Source organism: Salmo salar, chromosome ssa17 (genome assembly GCF_905237065.1).
Source record: "Salmo salar chromosome ssa17, Ssal_v3.1, whole genome shotgun sequence".
NCBI lineage: Eukaryota > Metazoa > Chordata > Actinopteri > Salmoniformes > Salmonidae > Salmo > Salmo salar.
This window is the reverse complement of record NC_059458.1, coordinates 27809600-27831286: the sequence shown is the minus strand read 5'-3', so window position 1 is coordinate 27831286 and position 21687 is coordinate 27809600. Positions and strand designations below refer to the sequence as shown.

General features: G+C 44.6%; 2 protein-coding genes across 2 annotated transcripts; one reads left to right on the top strand and one right to left on the bottom strand.

The window, feature by feature from the left end:
- Positions 1-2235: 2235 nt before the first annotated feature.
- Positions 2236-5284, bottom strand: LOC123728327 (vegetative cell wall protein gp1-like). The gene is made up of 4 exons (XM_045700396.1): positions 5260-5284; positions 3093-3877; positions 2659-3002; positions 2236-2623 (listed from the first exon to the last, which is right to left on the bottom strand). The coding sequence occupies exons 1-4, from the start codon at positions 5282-5284 to the stop codon at positions 2236-2238; spliced, it is 1542 nt and encodes a 513-aa protein (XP_045556352.1).
- Positions 5285-9678: 4394 nt separating this feature from the next.
- On the top strand, positions 9679-13488 carry LOC106597501 (homeobox protein GBX-2). The gene is made up of 2 exons (XM_014188683.2): positions 9679-10730; positions 12109-13488. The coding sequence occupies exons 1-2, from the start codon at positions 10217-10219 to the stop codon at positions 12618-12620; spliced, it is 1026 nt and encodes a 341-aa protein (XP_014044158.1). The 5' UTR covers positions 9679-10216; the 3' UTR covers positions 12621-13488.
- The last annotated feature ends 8199 nt before the right edge of the window (positions 13489-21687 follow it).

Genomic DNA, 21687 nt, shown 5'->3' with positions numbered 1-21687 from the left:
CCTTGTCAGTCTCACTGCCGTGTCAGTCTCACTGCCGTGTCAGTCTCACTGCCAACCCTGTCAGTTGGCAGACCAGAAATCCTATGGCAACTCCACACCATGCCAAGAGCTGTTATCAAGGCAAAGGGTGGCAACTTTGAAGAATCTCAAATATAATATATTTATATATATTTTGATTTGTTTAACACTTTTTTGGTTACTACATGATTCCATATGTGTTATTTCATAGTTTTGATGTCTTTACTATTATTCTACAATGTAGAAAATAGTAAAAAATAAAGAACAAACCCTGGAATGAGTAGGTGTGTCCAAACTTTTGACTGGTACTGTATTTCTACTGTTGTACGCATCATTGGTAGTTGATTGTGTCTAAATGGTCCCAGTGTAGCTACATAGGGCCCACAGTACGTATTGCATCTGATTACTGCTACAGGGCTATTTGGGCTGTTAATCAGATTTGTCCCGCAGTTCTTGATTTCACTTTTTTTTTCTTACATTCCGACTGGGCACAAACTGGTTGAATCAATGTTGCTTCCACGTCATTTTAATGAAATTACGTTGAACCAACGTGGAATAGACATTGAATTGACGTCTGTGCCCAGTGGGTTATTAGGAGCTAGTAACATAAGCATTTCACTGCATCCACTATAACACCTGCTAAACTGTGTACACGACCAATAAACTTTGATTTGAAGTAATTGAATAGCGGTGGGGTAAAAGATTATGCACAAAGGCCACAAGAGAATGTCAGAATACTTTAAATCTCTCCTCTCTGGGGGCATTGATCGCTACTAGAATGGATGATGTGATGAGCCTCAAGAGAAAGAAGAGGAATGGCTATAGGATCAATAGCTAAGCTGTTGTGTTTCTGGAGATTCGGCTGAAGACAGGCTCCTTCCTGTGTATATCCCAAATAGCACCCTTTTATACTGCACTACAGTTGTCCAGAGCGCTATGAGCCCTAAATAGGGAAAGGGGTGCGATTTGGAACGGATGCCGGTTCTGCTCCAGTCAAAGTCGCCATTGTTGATCAGGCTTCCTTCTGTTTGATTGGTCATCATCGGGGACAGACTTATTAAAGGTAAATCAATTGGGTTCGTATAAGCTTTAATAATCAAAAATCCTATGGCAACTCTAAATGTTCATTGATGTTGGATTGGGGGGGACGTGCATGGAAACTAAGAGGTGAGTTTGGTGCTTTTCCATTGTTTTTCAGTCCTAGTAATGGAGTCTAATCGAAAGTAAGGCAAACAACGAGATATGTGTTTTCACAAAGAAATCTGAACTGAGCAGAATAAATTATAGCTGACATTTAGATCTTTCTGGAAAGGTTGAGTCCGACCGAGACACTCCAACTAAATAATGTTGAATGGTCGAACGCTGGAGGCAACATTTTCAAATCCAATTTTTCTCCTTCTACCTCCCTCCAACTGCAGCCTTCAGTCAAAACATCTTGGTAATTGCTTTACCCACCACACCCCCTCCACTTAAATCCACATATCAGTATAGGCTCACGGCGAATGCTCCGTTTGATAACAGATAAATGCTAGGGTAGGGGCCATTCTTGGCATCGTTGTGATTAATACACTGTTTGATTGTATCCCAGTTCAGAAGTATTATTTCGTTCTAGTCGTTGTGGAAGTGGTAGTAGTCTGATGTTATTGTTCTAAGTCCTAGCAGTAAGCAGCTCCTTAACAAGCCCCAGCTTCATTTAGTCTGCAGTTATACTCCCCTGTCCCCAGTATAATGGATGATGGTGATCACTAGCATGCAGGAAAGGTTTAATTAAATCATATTCCAATCATAATCCATGTTGTTAATTAAACTGGATAATTTATAAGTATAAAAGAGGGATATTTAGTAGCTGTTCTGCAGCGGTGGCACTGCAGTGTATTAGTGAGAGCGCACGCACACACAAACACGGTGTACACACACACGGTCCACACACACAGTCCACACACACACAAACACACACATAGTGACACACACACTTCTATCTCCCTCTCCTCTCCTTCCCTCCCCCTGTCTCCCCCCCTTTACAACCCTTTACTATTGATGTCCCCACATGATTGATAATGAGACAGTGACTGCTGTACTATTGTCTAATGGCTGTGCAATTAAATTCCCTTGTAAATGACCCATGCCTCATTTCATCCTAATCTATGGAATTTTGATTGAATTTGTCAGCCCTAATTGAAAAATACTGCTATTTAATGTCTGCATTGCAGTTGTGGATCAGGCAGCCTTTAATGAGATGGTGTCCCTATGACCCTGGAGGGAGAAGGGGGTGGGAGTAGATGAGAGCTGGGGGTGAGGGGTCAGAGTTGGACCCGAGGATTGGGGGGAATTGGTGTAGTGGGGAGCCTGGGCTGGGGGATTAGGGCTGGGTGGACCCTGGGCTGGGGGATTAGGGCTGGGTGGACCCTGGGCTGGGGGATTAGGGCTGGGTGGGTTAGGGCCGGGTGGACCCTGGGCTGGGGGGTTGGGGCTGGGTGGAACATGGGCTGGGGAAATGGTGTAGTGGGGAGCCTGGGCTGGGGGGTTAGGGCTGGGTGGAACATGGGCTGGGGGTTGGGTGCTGGGTGGAGCCTGGGCTACAGGGTTGGAGTAGGGGGAGCCTGGGCTGGGGGGTTAGGGGTAGGGGGGAGCCTGGGCTACAAGGTTGGATTGGGGGAGCCTGGGCTGGGGGGTTGGGGTAGGGGGGCGCCTGGGCTGGGGGGGGGGTTGAGGTAGGGGGGAGCCTGGGCTACAAGGTTGGATTGGGGGAGCCTGGGCTGGGGGGTTGGGGTAGGGGGCGCCTGGGCTGGGGGGTTAGGTGGGGGAGCCTGGGCTACAAGGTTGGATTGGGGAGCCTGGGCTGGGGGGTTGGGGTAGGGGGCGCCTGGGCTGGGGGGGTTGAGGTAGGGGGGAGCCTGGGCTACAAGGTTGGAGTGGGGGAGCCTGGGCTGGGGGGTTGGGTAGGAGGAGCCTGGGCTGGGGGGTTGGGGCTGGGGGAGCCTGGGCTACAGGGTTGGAATGGGGGGAGCCTGGGCTGGGGGGGTTGGGGTAGGGGTAGGGGAGAGCCTGGGCTACAGGGTTGGAGTGGGGGGAGCCTGGGCTGGATGGGTTGGGGTAGAGGGGCCTGGGCTAGGGGATTGGGTAGGGGAGCCTGGGCTGGGCGGACCCTGGGCTAGGGCGTTAGGGTTGGTGGGGTTGCGGCTGGGGGTTGGGGCTTGGGGGAGCCTGGGCCGGGGGGTTGGGGCTGGGGGACCCTGGGCTGGGGAGAGCCTGGGCTGGGGGGTTGGGGCTGGGGCTGGAGGGAGCCTGGGCTGGGGGTTGCGGCTGGGGGACCCTGGGCTGGGGGGTTGGGGCTGGGGGAAACCTGGGCTGAGGGATTGCGGCTGGGGGACCCTGGGCTGGGGGTTGGGGCTGGGGCTGGGGGAACCTGGGCTGGGGGTTGCGGCTGGGGGACCCTGGGCTGGGGGGTTGAGGCTGGGGCTGGAGGGAGCCTGGGCTGGGGGTTGGGGCTGGGGGAACCTGGGCTGGGGGGTTGCGGCTGGGGGACCCTGGGCTGGGGGGTTGGGGATGGGGCTGGAGGGAACCTGGGCTGGGGCGTTAGGTCTGGGGGGAACCTGGGCTGGGGGGTTGGGGCTGGGGCTGGGGGAACCTGGGCTGGGGGGTTGGGCTGGGGGACCCTGGGCTGGGGGGTTGGGGCTTGGGGGAGCCTGGGCTGGGGGATTGGCTGGGGCTGGAGGGAGCCTGTGCTGGGGGATTGGGGCTGGAGGGAGCCTGGGCTGGGGGATTGGGGCTGGAGGGAGCCTGGGCTGGGGGATTGGGGCTGGGGCTGGAGGGAGCCTGGGCTCCCACACATTCACCTGGATTGGCTCAAGGAGTGGATCTGGATTTAGGCGGGTTAAGCGGTTAGGGGGGGAGCACCCACCCCCCCAATATTAACTGACAGCTCACCTAATAGAAAAATATGGCGACGCTATGAGAGGCTGCCTATAACACAGCAGTGACCTGAGTTATTCATATGAGTGACATTTATTGGTCATTATGAACATCAATAGGCACTGTGGCTACTGACTCGTATCAAGACTGTTATTCAAATGCACAAACAATATCTGGATAGGAAGCTAGCAGCAGTGAATGAACTATGGCAGCGACAGGAGACGGGACGACACCATACGAAGGTCTCACATCAAGCAGAGGTTTGTCCATGCATGTTATTAACCTGGTACGTTATACAGTCACTAAACATCACAAATCACTCAGGGCTCTCATTCTACTAGATGGATCAAAGCTTACCAAAATGTATATGCACTTACAACTGTAAGTGGCTTCGGATAAAAGCGTCTGCTAAATGGCATATGTATTATTATACATGTATTATAAAGCTTAGCCAGCCGGAGTTGCTGGGGTTTGTTCAGTAAGGGCAATATTAACCAACGTTCCGATAGAAATACATTACTGTAGAACAGATACAGTATGATTCTCTCTTATGGAGAACAAGGACTCACGTCAGCTCTATACATGACATTTCTATCAGCAACGTCCTTTCAGCTTCCTAAATATATTCTCCTGATGTTGATTCAACTCATTTAATTCTAGTTGTATCAACACACTAGAGGTTGTGAGTACACTCCTAGAAAACAAAAAGTGCTATCTACAATCCAAAAGGGTTCTTCAGCTGTCCCCATAGGATAACCATTTGAAGAACCCTTTTTGGTTCCAGGTAGAAACCATTTGGGTTCCATGTAGAACACTTTCCACAGAGGGTTCTACCTGGAACTAAAAAGTGTGTCATGGAAGGCTCTCCATCTAGTCATCGCTCCGTTTCCTCTCCATCTTCCTTCATTTCTCCATCTAACCATTTCTCCATCTGCCCTCCATCTAACCATCTACCCTACATCTCTCCAGCTACCCATCTATCCTCCATCTCACCTCAATCTCTCCATCTCTCCATCTAACCATCTCTCCATCTACTCCCCATCTACCCTCCAGCTCTCCTAATCCATCTCTCATCTACCCTCCATCTCTCCATCTACCCTCCAACTCCTCTCCATCTACCCTCCAGCTCTCCTAATCCATCTCTCCATCTACCCTCCAACTCCTCTCCATCTACCCTCCATCTCTCCATCTACCCTCCAACTCCTCTCCATCTACCCTCCATCTCTCCATCTACTATCCATCTCTCCATCAACCCTCCATCTCCTCATCTACCCTTGATCTCCCCATCTAACTTCCATCTCCTTATCACCCCTCCATCTTTCCATCTACCCTCCATCTCCTCTTCATCTTCCATCTCCATCTCTCATCTACCCTCCATCTCTCCATCTTCCTCTCCATCTAACCATCTCTCCATCTACCCTCTGTCTCTCCATCAACCCTCCATCTCTCCATCTCCCCTCCATCTTTCCGTCTTTCTCTCCATCTAGCCATCTACCCTCCATCTCTCCATCTAACCATCTCTCCATCTACCCTCCATCTCTCATCTACCCTCCATCTTTCCATCTACCCTCCATCTCTCCATCAACCCTCCATCTCTCCATCTACCCTCCATCAATCCATCTACCCTCAATCCCTCCATCTACCCTCCATCTCTCCATCAACCCTCCATCAACCCTTCATTAATCCATTTACCCTCCATCTACCCTCCATCTCCTCATCTCCCCTCCAACCCTCAATATTTCCATCTACCCTCCATCTCTCCATCTACCCTCCATCTCTCATCTACCCTCCATCTCTCCCTCCATCTACCCTCCATCAATCCATCTACCCTCAATCCCTCCATCTACCCTCCATCTCTCCATCAACCCTCCATCAACCCTTCATTAATCCATTTACCCTCCATCTCTCCATCTACCCTCCATCTCCTCATCTCCCCTCCAACCCTCAATATTTCCATCTACCCTCCATCTCTCCATCTACCCTCCATCTCTCATCTACCCTCCATCTCTCCCTCCATCTCTCCATCTACCCTCCATCTAACCATCTCTCCATCAACTCTCCATCTACCCTCCATCTCTCCATCAACCCCCCATCTCTCCATCAACCCTCCATCTCTCCATCTACCCTCCATATTTCCATCTACCCTCCATCACTCCATCTAACCTCCATCTCTATATCTAGCCTCCATCTCTATATCTAACCTCCATCTCTATATCTACCCTCCATCACTCCATCTACCCTCCATCTCTCCATCTGCCCTCCATCAATCCATCTACCCTCCATCTCTCCATCTACCCTCCATCTCTTCATCTCTCCATTTCCATTTACGTAATTTAGCAGATGCTCTTATCCAGAGCGACTTACAAATTGGTGCATTCACCTTATGATATCCAGTGGAACAACCACTTTACAATAGTACATCTATATCTTTTGGGGGGGGGGTTAGAACGATTATTATATCCTATCCCAGGTATTCCTTAAAGAGGTGGGGTATCAGGTGTCTCCGGAAGGTGGTGATTGACTCCGCTGTCCTGGCGTCGTGAGGGAGCTTGTTCCACCATTGGGGTGCCAGAGCAGCGAACAGTTTTGACTGGGCTGAGCGGGAACTGTGCTTCCGCAGAGGTAGGGAGGCGAGCAGGCCAGAGGTGGATAACGCAGTGCCCTTCTTTGTGTGTAGGGACTGATCAGAGCCTGAAGGTACGGAGGTGCCGTTCCCCTCACAGCTCCGTAGGCAAGCACCATGGTCTTGTAGCAGATGCGAGCTTCAACTGGAAGCCAGTGGAGTGTGCGGAGGAGCGGGGTAACGTGAGAGAACTTGGGAAGGTTGAACACCAGACGGGCTGCGGCGTTCTGGATGAGTTGTAGGGGTTTGATGGCACAGGCAGGGAGCCCCGCCAACAGCGAGTTGCAGTAATCCAGACGGGAGATGACAAGTGCCTGGATTAGGACCTGCGCCGCTTCCTGTGTGAGGCAGGGTCGTACTCTGCAAATGTTGTATAGCATGAACCTACAGGATTGGGTCACCGCCTTGCTGTTAGCGGAGAACGACAGGGTGTTGTCCAGGGTCAAGCCAAGGCTCTTAGCACTCTGGGAGGAGGACACAATGACCAGATGCTCTCGGGGTATGCGAGAACACGTGGTCAGACGCATCTGGTCAGCGGGGTGGCGGGACTGGAATCCTCATCTCTCCCAAGTGGACATTCTTTCTTTCTCCCCTGACCCGTCTATCTCCTCCTTTGAATTCCATGCTGTCACAATCACTAGCCCATTCAAGCTTAACATCCTTTTCATTTATCGCCCTCCAGGTTCCCTTGGAGAGTTCATCAATGAGCTTGACACCTTGATAAGTTCCTTTCCTGAGGATGGATCACCCCATCTTCCCTCCATATTTCCATCAACCCTCCATCTCTCCATCAACCCTCCATCTCTCCATCTACCCTCCATATTTCCATCTAACCTCCATTACTATATCTAACCTCCATATCTATATCTAACCTCCATCTCTATATCTACCCTCCATCACTCCATCTAACCTCCATCGATCCATCTACCCTCCATCACTCCATCTAACCTCCATCGATCCATCTACCCTCCATCGATCCATCTAACCTCCATCGATCCATCTACCCTCCATCACTCCATCTACCCTCCATCTACCCTCCATCGATCCATCTAACCTCCATCGATCCATCTAACCTCCATCGATCCATCTACCCTCCATCACTCCATCTACCCTCCATCACTCCATCTACCCTCCATCGATCCATCTACCCTCCATCTCTGCATCAACCGTCCATCTCCTCATCTACCCTCCATCTCCCCATCTAACTTCCATCTCCTTATCACCCCTCCATCTCCTCTTCATCTAACTTCCATCTCCTCTTCATCTTTCCATCTCCATCTCTCCATCTACCCTCCATTTCTCCATCTTCATCTCCATCTAACCATCTCTCCATCATCTCTCCATTTACCCTCCATCTACCCTCCGTCTCTCCATCTACCCTCCATCTCTCTATCTACCCTCCATCTCCCCTCCATCTCTCCATCAACTTTCTCTCCATCTAGCCATCTGCCCTCCAACTCTCCATCTAACCATCTCTCCATCAACCCTCCATCTCTCATCTACCCTCCATCTTTCCATCTACCCTCCATCAATCCATCTACCCTCCATCAATCCATCTACCCTCCATCAATCCATCTACCCTCCATCTCTCCATCTACCCTCCATTAATCCATCTACCCTCCATCTCTCCATCAACCCTCCATCAATCCATTTACCCTCAATCTCTTCATCAACCCTCCATCTCTCCATCAACCCTTCATCAATCCATTTACCCGCCGTCTGTCCATCTACCCTCCATCTTCCCTCCATCTAACCATCTACCCCTCATCTCTCCATCTACCCTCCATCTACCATCTAACTTCCATCTCATCTCCCCTCCATCTCCTCATCTACCCTCAATATTTCCATCTACCCTCCATCTCTCCATCTACCCTCCATCTCTCATCTACCCTCTATCTCTCCCTCCATCTACCCTCATCTCTCCATCTACCCTCCATCTAACCATCTCTCCATGAACCCTTTATCTCTCCATCAACCCTCCATCTCTCCATCTACCCTCCATCTCTCCATCTACCCTCCATCTCTCATCTACCCTCCATCTAACCATCTCTCCATCTACCCTCCATCTCTCCATCAACCCTCCATCTCTCCATCTACCCTCCATATTTCCAGTAGTGAATGTGGACCTTCCACTGTTTGATCTAAGCTTCCTTCTGGTACAAGAGGCCATAATATCAGGGAACAGTCTTTTCTCATAATGACCAATACTTTTGGTAATTCTGAAAAGGTGGAACAGGCTTTTTTTATCAACACACTCAAAGCAACAACACATGCATACACACACACACACACACACACATTCAGTACTTGTCACGATCGTCGTACAGAGCGGACCAAGGCGCAGCGTGAGTTGAGTTCCACATATTTATTTAACGTGAAAACAACGAAACGTGAAGTAGTGAAGCGCACACAGGCAACTAAACAAAAACAATATCCCACAAAACACAGGTGGGAAAAAGGCTACCTAAATATGATCCCCAATCAGAGACAACGATTCCCAGCTGCCTCTAATTGGGAATCATACAAATCACCAACATAGAAATAATAAACTAGAACCCCACATAGAAATAATAAACTAGAATACCCCCAGTCACGCCCTAACCTACTACACCATAGAGAAACAAGGGCTCTCTGTGGTCAGGGCGTGACAGTACTAGGGTTGCAAAATTCCATTAACTTTCAATAGATTCCCTGGTTTTCCAGAAATCCTGGTTGAAAGATTCCGAATTTCCTACTTATTTCCTCCAACCCGGATTTTGGGAAAACCAGGGAATTTATTGACAGTTACCATAATTTTGCAACCCTATTCAGTACAAATAGTTATTTTTATGTTTTATACATTTCATGTAAGGAAGACAGTTGTAGTCAATATGTATGCATATTGCATGTGTAGCCTAGCTAATTCCCATTTGCATTATGGTCCCTTAGGATGTGTATAGCCTACGCTTTACAAATCCACATAATTGGCATTTATTTCCTAGACCCAGACCGAAGCCAGCCCTCACAGGTCTGTGACGAATGACAGCTAGGCTAGCCCAACAGTTTAACAGCGACCAATGAAATGCGAGAGTGCGATGAGAGGGTGGTTCATGCGAGTGGAGGAGCCGATCAAACAGAGGGAGCGTAATTTAAACTCCTTGCTTAACATCTGGATGTTGTAGAACGGAGTAGCATCACTCTACTCTCTAGAGTGAGTTAGACAGACGTGCGGAAACCGAGTATCATCGAATATAATATTGTTGTTGTCAAATGGTCAGAACGTCAGCTACAACTCGAGGATATTGATTGGCACTTGGAATGCGCTTTGGCTCCCGCTATCGGAGCGCAAAGTAAACCAAACCGGGCCACATGAGTTCTGCTAAATTCGGAAACCACCACGGCTCCAAGTTGGCTGCTAATTCTGTTGATCTGGACACATCTCCACTCTCCAGCATCGTGTGTCGACCATCTGCAATGTTGATGGAATGGTTTTATTTAATCGCGAGAAACGAACAAATAATCACGGGATTACCAAAACGTCCACATTTCTAAGGTCGGTTGTCTGTCGAATAACAACGTTGTGAAGTTGGTGACTTCCGAACCCAAGAAAGACTCCAGGTGTCATCACTCCCTTCCATTTCTCCAGTAACATTTCCTTGATTGACATTCCTTCCATCAGATCATATGAGTGCAGCGTTCAGCCCTTCGTTTATGATGATGCAGCGCCCACTGGGAAGCACCACTGCCTTCAGTATCGACTCTCTGATCGGCGGTCCCCCTCAGCCCAGCCCGGGACACTTCGTCTACACCGGTTACCCCATGTTCATGCCGTACCGGTCAGTGGTGCTCCCACCGCACCCTCCGCCGCCCCCTGCCCTACCCCAGTCCGCCCTGCAGCAGGGGCTCTCGGCTACCCATCCGCACCACCAGATCCCCAGCCTCCAGAACTCTTTCTGCTCTAGCCTGGCTCAGGGCATGGCGCTCACCTCCACCCTGATGGCCAGCCTGCCTGGAGGGTTCTCGGCTTCACAGCAGCACCAGGAGGCGGCGAGGAAGTTCGGCTCGCAATCTCTCCACGCCGCCTTCAATAAATCTCAGGACATTCGTTTGGATGGGGATGACGGAAAGACTTTTCTAGGAAAGGAGTCCGCGACGCTCCCCTCCTACCACGACTCAGAGCCATTGCAGTCATCCACAGGTACAGTAAACTCTGTTTTGTCTGGACTCTGCTGGACAGGGTTGTTTACTTGACCTGACTTAAGGTTCTATTGCGGAAAGGTTTGACTTAGCCTGTGTTTGGGATTTGTGGCTGTCTTGTACTTGGACGCACTAACTGTAAGTCACTCTGAACAAGAGCGTCTGCTAAATGACTAAAATGTAACCTAATGTTCTTGAATAAATTAGATATTATTTGTAAGCACAAGTTGTAAAAGAGAATTTCAAAGCGAATAATCGTGTTTATTAGGCCTATTATAAAAATAAATAAATAAATAAATAAATAAAAGTGCACATTTGCGAGGTTCCTTATAAGAAGTAATTCGAACTCTAAACTTTATCTCATTAATGATGCTATTAGGACCATTAGCTAACGGACAAATATTACCAATAGACCTACGTCATCAACGTACAAAAGAAGGACCCAAGTGGCATTTGAGGATAACTTCTAAGTTCTACTCACTCAGTGTTGGCGTAGGCTATATCCTGTGAATTTCACATCAAATGGCAACGATTAAAGTATAGTGATAGAAAGTGGCTGTTGCCCCTGAGTGAAAAATGTGTCTTTTTTTTTAAACAAATTCTTTACATGGACGCTTCCATATTTTGTCGTGAGAAGCTTGACATGATATCCGCATATCAAATCCGTTTATATCAGGCTTTTCAATGAATAGTGCCTGGGGGCTAACTAAATGACTAATTTAGCCTGTTTTAATTGAAGGATGGGAAAAGCGCCTGCAGTATTTGAATGTCTATAAAACTGTGATCAAAATTCAAAGTCGACCGAGTCATTTATATGAGGGTCTATATGTATTATGAAATACATGTAATATAACACTTTAACTCCGTAAGTGCGTTTAAGACATTGTATAATATAAATCAATTGATTTTGTCTCAAAAATGAATGGAATTATAGTAAGCGCGAGGCCTAATTCATACGTGATATGTGTCATGATACAGCCGATGGGACTATTTCGATAAATATTTACTTAAATATATATTTACTAAAATAACTTTCACTTCACTTAAATACGTCCAGAGACATAATTGAATTTGTTCCTAATTTGCTCCATAATATAATAGGCTATTGTTTTCCTGTAACACAATATGTAAAGTCTACTCGTGTGTATTTACTCATGAAACGAAAGGTTGATACAATACACAATCAAATGTAGGAGAAAAGTTGCTTGTTTTTTTTAAAGCAACATATTTCGTTAAAAGTATGATTGTGATTATCCATTATATAAACTCATAAACTGTTGCGTATCAGTCCATTATATAAGTTACACATTGTCATTTACTTTTCTGTTTTGAGGTCAATATAACCTAAAGTAACATGTTCTATTTCCTTACCCACACAGCCAGAACCCATGGCAAAGAAGACCCGAAAGAGGACGAATGCAATAGAAGAGATGAGAGCTTCTCAATGGACAGCGATTTAGACTACAGCTCCGACGACAACATGACGGGTAACTCGATGTGTCAGAAAGATGATGGGGAGGGTAACGTGGATGAGGGCGTCCACGGGTCCAACGGCACTGGCAGCACCACGTCTACCGGCAAGAACCGGCGGCGGAGAACGGCGTTCACGAGCGAGCAGCTCTTGGAACTGGAGAAGGAATTCCATTGTAAGAAATACCTGTCTTTGACAGAACGCTCTCAGATTGCGCATGCCTTGAAACTCAGCGAAGTTCAAGTCAAGATCTGGTTCCAGAACCGGAGGGCCAAGTGGAAGCGCGTGAAGGCTGGTAACGTCAACTCCAAAACCGGCGAGCCCTCTAGGAACCCTAAAATCGTGGTGCCTATCCCTGTGCACGTCAGCCGGTTTGCAATAAGAAGTCAGCACCAACAGTTAGAGCAAGCCAGACCATAACATTTCTTTATGTTAAACCGATGGACTAAATACAGATTAACTTAATAACACTGTTTAAAAACAGAAAAACAGCACACACGTTATTTTGGAATCACAAACCAAGTTTATCCTTTGGTGAGTCTTTGTAAGTCTTTGTAAGCCAGAGGAGAGCAAATTAATTGATGGTACTTAGCTTTTCCTCTGCATTACTGCTGAATCGATCCACTGATGGTAAATTGATTAAATACCAAGAAGACAAAAAAACTCTAAATGGTGACATATGTATCACCTTGGTTACGAGTGTAAATACCGAGACGGACCATAACTATAACCGCCATGGGACCAAATTAAGGACATTACAACAAGACAACAATACATCCAATTGTACATTTCCGAGATATTGAAAAAAAATATAGCATACTTTTACGTCTGTTCGATTTTCTTTGACGTTTGTGCTGCTGATTCTGAAGGACCTTGCTTGTATTATTGTTGTTTTTGCAGCAGGCGCAAATCAGATCAGAATGAACAGCTTTGTCCCAAAAGGAGCACTTTTATCATTTCTAATTTTATCACCCCCCCCCCCCTATACCAATACACATATTGTACACATAGCCTATAAATATGCTCAGACACCTCAACCATCAATCATCTCCACCAAAAAGCAAAGAGTGGCCCTGTAAAAGCATCCGACTTTAGTTCTCAGTTTGAGTTTGTTTACATTGTTTCATTCCATGGTTGCTTGAATTATTTTTCCTCATTGTGACTTTTTCAACAGTCAAGAAGCACGCTGCTAATTTATTTAATATTGTGCAAAAAGTAACTAACATTCCATGACTTATTGAGTAAATAATAAAGTGTGCATTAAAGATGAACCATTAGCAATTGTCAACAATTTGTCAGTTTGTTTATTGTCATTTCATTTTTGTGCAATTCTATTTGAATTTGAAATCTTTAGCGAAATTACGCATGCGCGGGTTTTCAGGTGCTTTCTTGAGTGCTGGGCTTTGAGTTGATCATGATATTTGAATTCCTTGGTTGATTATTATTTTCACCAATATATCAAATGCTAATTTGGGATTATTCAATTTGTTGTCTGCAAGTGACAAATATTATTTTCAAAATCCAATAAGGAAGATAATTGATTATGTATTTTATCTTTGAATTAAGGGTGATTAACGACACGATTTCGTTAAGATTTCATTTACAACACAATTTACACTTATTAAGACTATTACTTGTAATAACCCTGTCATTATACTATTATAATGAATGACTTTCAGATTTATATAATTTTGCCTGCACCAACTGTGAGTTGTGCAGATATTGCTGAGGCAGGACCAAGTGTGAGGTTTGCAGGTAATGCAGAGGCAGGACCAACTATGAGGTTTGCAGGTAATGCAGAGGCAGGACCAAGTGTTTACCTCTCCAACAGTAGAGCCATGCAGTCAGCCAGGGAGGTGACAGTTTTACGGCTCTACCCCTCTGCTCCAGCCGTCCTCTGGAATTAAGGCCAACCTCGTCGCGTATGTTGGAGCAAATCAACCTGATGCTTGCCAATAATAAATATGTAAGAAGATCTCGCTCGGCGACGCAATCTCGTGTTATGACAGGGGGTGGGTCGTATCAGCCAGGGTGAATGAAACTCCAAGGTTCCTCCAAGGCTGTGAGGAACACCAATTCCCATCCGAGTGAAACGTCACGAGCACGGCTGTTTAGGAAGGTGTCAGCCTTGATCTTCGGCCTCACCTTGCCCCGGGTCCAGAGCGCCTCATTTATGGTACCGGGACAAAGAGGTGACGTGTGTTTGGCAAGCCTCCCAGCGCGCCAATTGCTTTGCCATTAATATTTACATCTATTGAGGTGGACATTTTCATACATTTATTTTGATAAGATTGGCGACTAAAATACAACGTAGGCCTACTTGCAGGACTTTCCCCTTGTGATCTCTAAGGACATCTTGTTGGTCCCTGTCGGTGATGTTCCGCACATGAATAGCCTGCGTTAAGCTCCATCTGTCAGACCTACCACTGTGGGTATATAGTCTACCCTAAACATATTAAACCGTTTCAAATGTCACTAGGATAAATTATAAAATAATCCATTCTGATAATGTATTTATCGGTGTTATATAAACGAATTTAAAACAATATTGGTTATTATAGTTCGCCTTTCTTGCAATAGGTTGGATACTAAATAGGCTAGGCTACACATTTTAAGACAAAGATATATTAAAAAAACAAACATTGTTTTACAATGTTCTAAAAAGCAACTTGTAAAAAAAAAAGTTGTTTTTAAGAAACACATTTGGAGTTAAATAATATTGTCTACTAGAACTACTGTATATAAATGATACAAGTAAACTCCTCTATTCCAATGAGTATTGACAAGTGTCCTCAAATAAGACAACCATCATTCTTCCTGAGCTAAAGCATCCTCCAAGATGTTGTAGCAGTAGTTTAACGATCGTTCTGTCGTGTAGCCGCTCTCCGTCTCTCTGGCAGCGTTTAGACAGCGCGCTATCCCCCCGGCAACAACAACGCTATTATCGTCACTCGCATCATTTAACCCAGGCACGCGCAGCGCGTCACGCACCTGAACAACATTTTCATGTCAGTCATCGTTTGTAATTCGCACGCCATGATAACGCACAAATAACGCTGTTATATGTTCAAAATAAACTAGAGGAAATATGCTATGGATCCTGACACACAAATAGACAAATGCATTTACATTGAATGAATCTTGTATTATGAGGCCTACAGCCAATCCAAATCATAACGTTTACAGTCGCCTCTATTCAACCCACGTAAAATGTATTTTCCCTACTGATTGATTCATCGTTGGAAATTCTCCAAGCACATTTTTTGATTATTAAACTGAAATCCCAACTCGTCATCGTAGCAGAAAGAGTGAATTACTGTAAAGCTCAGATTTATGGCGGCAGCTCGCGCTCTGGCTGAGCATCACTGACAGGCCTGGCTACAAGATGAGCTCTCATGACCCGCTCTAGAGGAGGTGTGTGTGTGTGTGTGTCTGTTGTCTTCTATTCCACACAAACTCGTGCACACCCCGACAGAGATCCACTCAGGCATTTGATTACTGGATACTTACAACAAAATATGTCCATTACACAATTAATCAAATACAGATTTGCTAGATTAGATTGTATTGAAAGAACACACACTGAGCAATTTGTGTAGCCTACTGGAGGAGGATGTTTGACAGAGAAAGCGATATGAGTATCGAGGTGAGAGGGGGAGATCTGACAATTGCCCCGCTAACTGTAATGAATTTTTTTGCAAATTGTAATCAAGCCGGGCCGTCGCGGTTGGCTGATAAATGAGGCCCAAGGGGATTGGTCGGGACCTCCGCTTTTCACTCTAGCATGTCCCCCCTGCACTAAATTAACAGCAACTTGTCGAAGCTTCAAATTAACCCCCAATGATTAATTCTGATGGAAAGCGAGCCATGAGACTCGCGTGGCCTAATAGGCCCTGACTTGAGAATGCTGCTACTGGAAATGAATACTCTATACAGCCCACATACACCAAGCTACACACATCTCTCTCTCTCAGTATCTCTCTGTCTCTTAGTATCTCTCTCTCTCCCAATTCAATTTCAAGGGTTTTATTGGTATGGAAAACGTATGTTTACATTGCCAAAGCAAGTGAAATAGATAATAAACAAAAATGAAATAAACAAAAAATTAACAGTAAACATTACACTCTCTCCCTCAGTATCTCTCTCGTTCAGTATCTCTCTCAGTATCTCTCTCATACTGTAGGTGCAGGCCAACATATAGCAAATACAGTACTAATATCAATAGAAAGATACAGGAACAAATACAGTACTAATATCAATAGAAAGATACAGGAACAAATACAGTACTAATATCAATAGAAAGATACAGGAACAAATACAGTACTAATATCAATAGAAAGATACAGGAACAAATACAGTACTAATATCAATAGAAAGATACAGTAACAAATACAGTACTAATATCAATAGAAAGATACAGTAACAAATACAGTACTAATATCAACAGAAAGATACAGTAACAAATACAGTACTAATATCAATAGAAAGATACAGTAACAAATACAGTACTAATATCAATAGAAAGATACAGGAACAAATACAGTACTAATATCAATAGAAAGATACAGTAACAAATACAGTACTAATATCAATAGAAAGATACAGTAACAAATACAGTACTAATATCAATAGAAAGATACAGTAACAAACACAGTACTAATATCAATAGAAAGATACAGTAACAAATACAGTACTAATATCAATAGAAAGATACAGTAACAAACACAGTACTAATATACACAGAAAGATACAGTAACAAATACAGTAATAATATCAACAGAAAGATACAGGAACAAACACAGTACCAATATCAATAGAAAGATACAGTAACAAACACAGTAATAATATAAATAGAAAGATACAGGAACAAATACAGTACTAATATCAATAGAAAGATACAGTAACAAACACAGTACTAATATAAACAGAAAGATACAGGAACAAATACAGTACTAATATCAATAGAAAGATACAGTAACAAACACAGTACTAATATCAATAGAAAGATACAGTAACAAACACAGTAATAATATCAATAGAAAGATACAGTAACAAATACAGTACTAATATCAATAGAAAGATACAGGAACAAATACAGTACTAATATACACAGAAAGATACAGGAACAAATACAGTACCAATATCAATAGAAAGATACAGTAACAAATACAGTACTAATATAAACAGAAAGATACAGGAACAAACACAGTACTAATATCAATAGAAAGATACAGGAACAAATACAGTACTAATATACACAGAAAGATACAGGAACAAATACAGTACCAATATCAATAGAAAGATACAGTAACAAATACAGTACTAATATCAATAGAAAGATACAGGAACAAACACAGTACTAATATCAATAGAAAGATACAGTAACAAACACAGTACTAATATCAATAGAAAGATACAGTAACAAATACAGTACTAATATCAATAGAAAGATACAGGAACAAACACAGTACTAATATCAACAGAAAGATACAGGAGGTCTCATTATTTAATTATACAATGATTGCCAGTAATTGCTGCAACATGTTTTAATGTACCTCAGTGCAAATAGTCTCACTGAATAGGTTTGACTTTGCTAAGGACAAATACATTTTCTTCCATAAATTGTTACAATCTCAATCAAATCCATTATATAGTAAATGTTCAGAATAACTTAAATTCTTTATTTGCAAGAGTCAGAAAACATCGACTCTAATTCTAGATGTATATCATTCACATCCACATTTATGAACGTATTCCTAAATATATTTTATACAACTCTAACATTCCACAGGAATCTTTAGAGAGATCATATAATTTGTATCTAAATTAAAAAAATGTTTTTACTGCATGACAGTTTATTATTATTGAGAAATAATCAACTATTTGCTTGGAGAACGTGTTCCTTCAAAAGAGGGAGTTCATTAAAATACTAAAGCTAAGATTTGTGGGAAAATGTAATCCACACTGAAGTAATTTCAGATGCAAATGAAAATAGCTTTCTAGATTCAGCATTTTACATTAAGTTGGTTATTTCAGGTTCAGGTATGAAACAGAATTATTATATTGTCCTAATTTGTCCACCACTTTTAGCATAAAATACCATGAAAATAACTCTTGGGAAAAGCATTTTTTTTGATAAAGTACAAGTAGAAAATAATATTCGATCATTACCATTTCACTGAGAAATAAACATGTGTATGGGCTACTATTGGCCACGTCGTTTTCAAGTAATTATTTTCATTTAGTTATTTCTTAGTTATTTTCAGTGTTAGATATCTATGGAAATTGTGTGTTGAGGATGAAAATATATTTCGTGAACATCATTTCAGATTTTGCTTGAAATTGGGGTTGAGACAATTCCAAATCAATTCAGTCAATTCAGCAGATTAATTGCAAATCAATACAATAATTGAAAAAATAAGATTTTTTTATCATTGCACATTTTTCCACTTCCTGAATTGAATTTCAATTTAATTCATGAATTGATACGTTTATTAGAGAAACTGACAACCTTAACCCAGAGTATTAGTCATTTATACGGTCTCTATAGCCATAGTGTTCCCTATGGTCTGTACGGTTCACCATGGAGACAAATGTCACAACCGGACACAGCCAGATACATAGCTACTGGTCAGTCTGCTGGAGGATTTCCTTGGCCAGGTCCCCTGTAGCTATCTGTCCTCTGGATCGCCCTGCATCAGCCTCACATCACCACGGTACCTAGCTAACGGTCACGCCTCATTTGGCCACTCCTCTTGCATTCCTAATAGTTTAGTCTCTCGGAGCAGAGCGGTCTGTGCTACCCAGTCCTCTGCTCTCTGACACTGTCTGACTCACCTGGTACACCGTGTGTGTCCTCTCGTTGAGGCCATAACAATAAACACTGAGTTCATACTGATTCCCAACAACACAATGCCTGGGTCGGGACAGAAGGCATCGCTTTACATTAACCTGCCCTTTGAAATGTACTTTCTGAGCCTTTACTTAGTAAACTGATACATGGGCATTTGAAAGTATTTAAATATGAGGTTACTGATATCCAATAGAACCCCAGTCATCTGGAAAGCCCGCCCCCTCTCCCCCCCCTCTCTCTCTCCTCCCCCCTCTCTCTCCTCCCCCCCTCTCTCTCTCTCTCTCTCCTCCCCCTCTCTCTCTCTCCTCTCTCTCTCTCCCCCCATTTCTCTCTCCTCCCCCATCTCTCTCTCTCCCCTATCTCTCTCTCTCTCCTCCCCATCTCTCTCTCTCTCTCTCCTCCCCATCTCTCTCTCTACCCCACAGCATTACTGTTTACAGAGTAACCACTCTACCCCACAGCATTACTCTTTACAGAGTAACCACTCTACCCCACAGCATTACTGTTTACAGAGTAACCACTCTCCCCCACAGCATTACTGTTTACAGAGTAACCACTCTACCCCACAGCATTACTGTTTACAGAGTAACCACTCTCCCCCACAGCATTACTGTTTACAGAGTAACCACTCTACCCCACAGCATTACTGTTTACAGAGTAACCACTCTCCCCCACAGCATTACTGTTTACAGAGTAACCACTCTCCCCCACAGCATTACTGTTTACAGAGTAACCACTCTCCCCCACAGCATTACTGTTTACAGAGTAACCACTCTCCCCCACAGCATTACTGTTTACAGAGTAACCACTCTCCCCCACAGCATTACTGTTTACAGAGTAACCACTCTACCCCACAGCATTACTGTTTACAGAGTAACCACCCTACCCCACAGCATTACTCTTTACAGAGTAACCACTCTACCCCACAGCATTACTCTTTACAGAGTAACCACTCTACCCCACAGCATTACTGTTTACAGAGTAACCACTCTACCCCACAGCATTACTGTTTACAGAGTAACCACTCTACCCCACAGCATTACTGTTTACAGAGTAACCACTCTACCCCACAGCATTACTGTTTACAGAGTAACCACTCTCCCCCACAGCATTACTGTTTACAGAGTAACCACTCTCCCCACAGCATTACTGTTTACAGAGTAACCACTCTCCCCCACAGCATTACTGTTTACAGAGTAACCACTCTACCCCACAGCATTACTGTTTACAGAGTAACCACTCTACCCCACAGCATTACTGTTTACAGAGTAACCACTCTACCCCACAGCATTACTGTTTACAGAGTAACCACTCTACCCCACAGCATTACTGTTTACAGAGTAACCACTCTACCCCACAGCATTACTGTTTACAGAGTAACCACTCTACCCCACAGCATTACTGTTTACAGAGTAACCACTCTACCCCACAGCATTACTGTTTACAGAGTAACCACTCTCCCCCACAGCATTACTGTTTACAGAGTAACCACTCTACCCCACAGCATTACTGTTTACAGAGTAACCACTCTCCCCCACAGCATTACTGTTTACAGATTAACCACTCTACCCCACAGCATTACTGTTTACAGAGTAACCACTCTACCCCACAGCATTACTGTTTACAGAGTAACCACTCTACCCCACAGCATTACTGTTTACAGAGTAACCACTCTACCCCACAGCATTACTGTTTACAGAGTAACCACTCTACCCCACAGCATTACTGTTTACAGAGTAACCACTCTACCCCACAGCATTACTGTTTACAGAGTAACCACTCTCCCCCACAGCATTACTGTTTACAGAGTAACCACTCTACCCCACAGCATTACTGTTTACAGAGTAACCACTCTCCCCCACAGCATTACTGTTTACAGAGTAACCACTCTACCCCACAGCATTACTGTTTACAGAGTAACCACTCTACCCCACAGCATTACTGTTTACAGAGTAACCACTCTACCCCACAGCATTACTGTTTACAGAGTAACCACTCTACCCCACAGCATTACTGTTTACAGAGTAACCACTCTACCCCACAGCATTACTGTTTACAGAGTAACCACTCTACCCCCCATCCCTCCCCTTCCTCCTCTGGCTGCTCTTTTCCTCACTTCCCCGTCTAATCTCTTTAATTACATCTGCTGTCGTGGCCTGCCACGGTCCCATTGTCCTCCCCTGTGCCTGGTGCTTTGTGAGGGCAGACCCCTGTCCGTCTCCCCCCACCTCCCCTGTGCCTGGTGCTTTGTGAGGGCAGACCCCTGTCCGTCTCCCCCCTCCTTGGTTGCTTTGTGCCCCCCTCGGGCCTCTTCCTGAATCCCAGAGGGCTGGAGAGGGATTAAAGGGGTATTATCCCATTACAGCCAGGACATATAGGACCTCTCTCTAACGCCTTCATCTGCACCACACACACACACACACACACACACACACACACACACACACACACACACACACACACACACACACACACACACACACTGGAGCATGCAGACAGCCCAGAAGTACACTAGCACACACAGACACACAAACAAGCATGCACACACATAGCTTCATTCCCACCCCAACATATTCATCTTCCCAGTTCCCACCCGTTCTCCATGTTTTGATTTAACAGACATTAACAGTTATA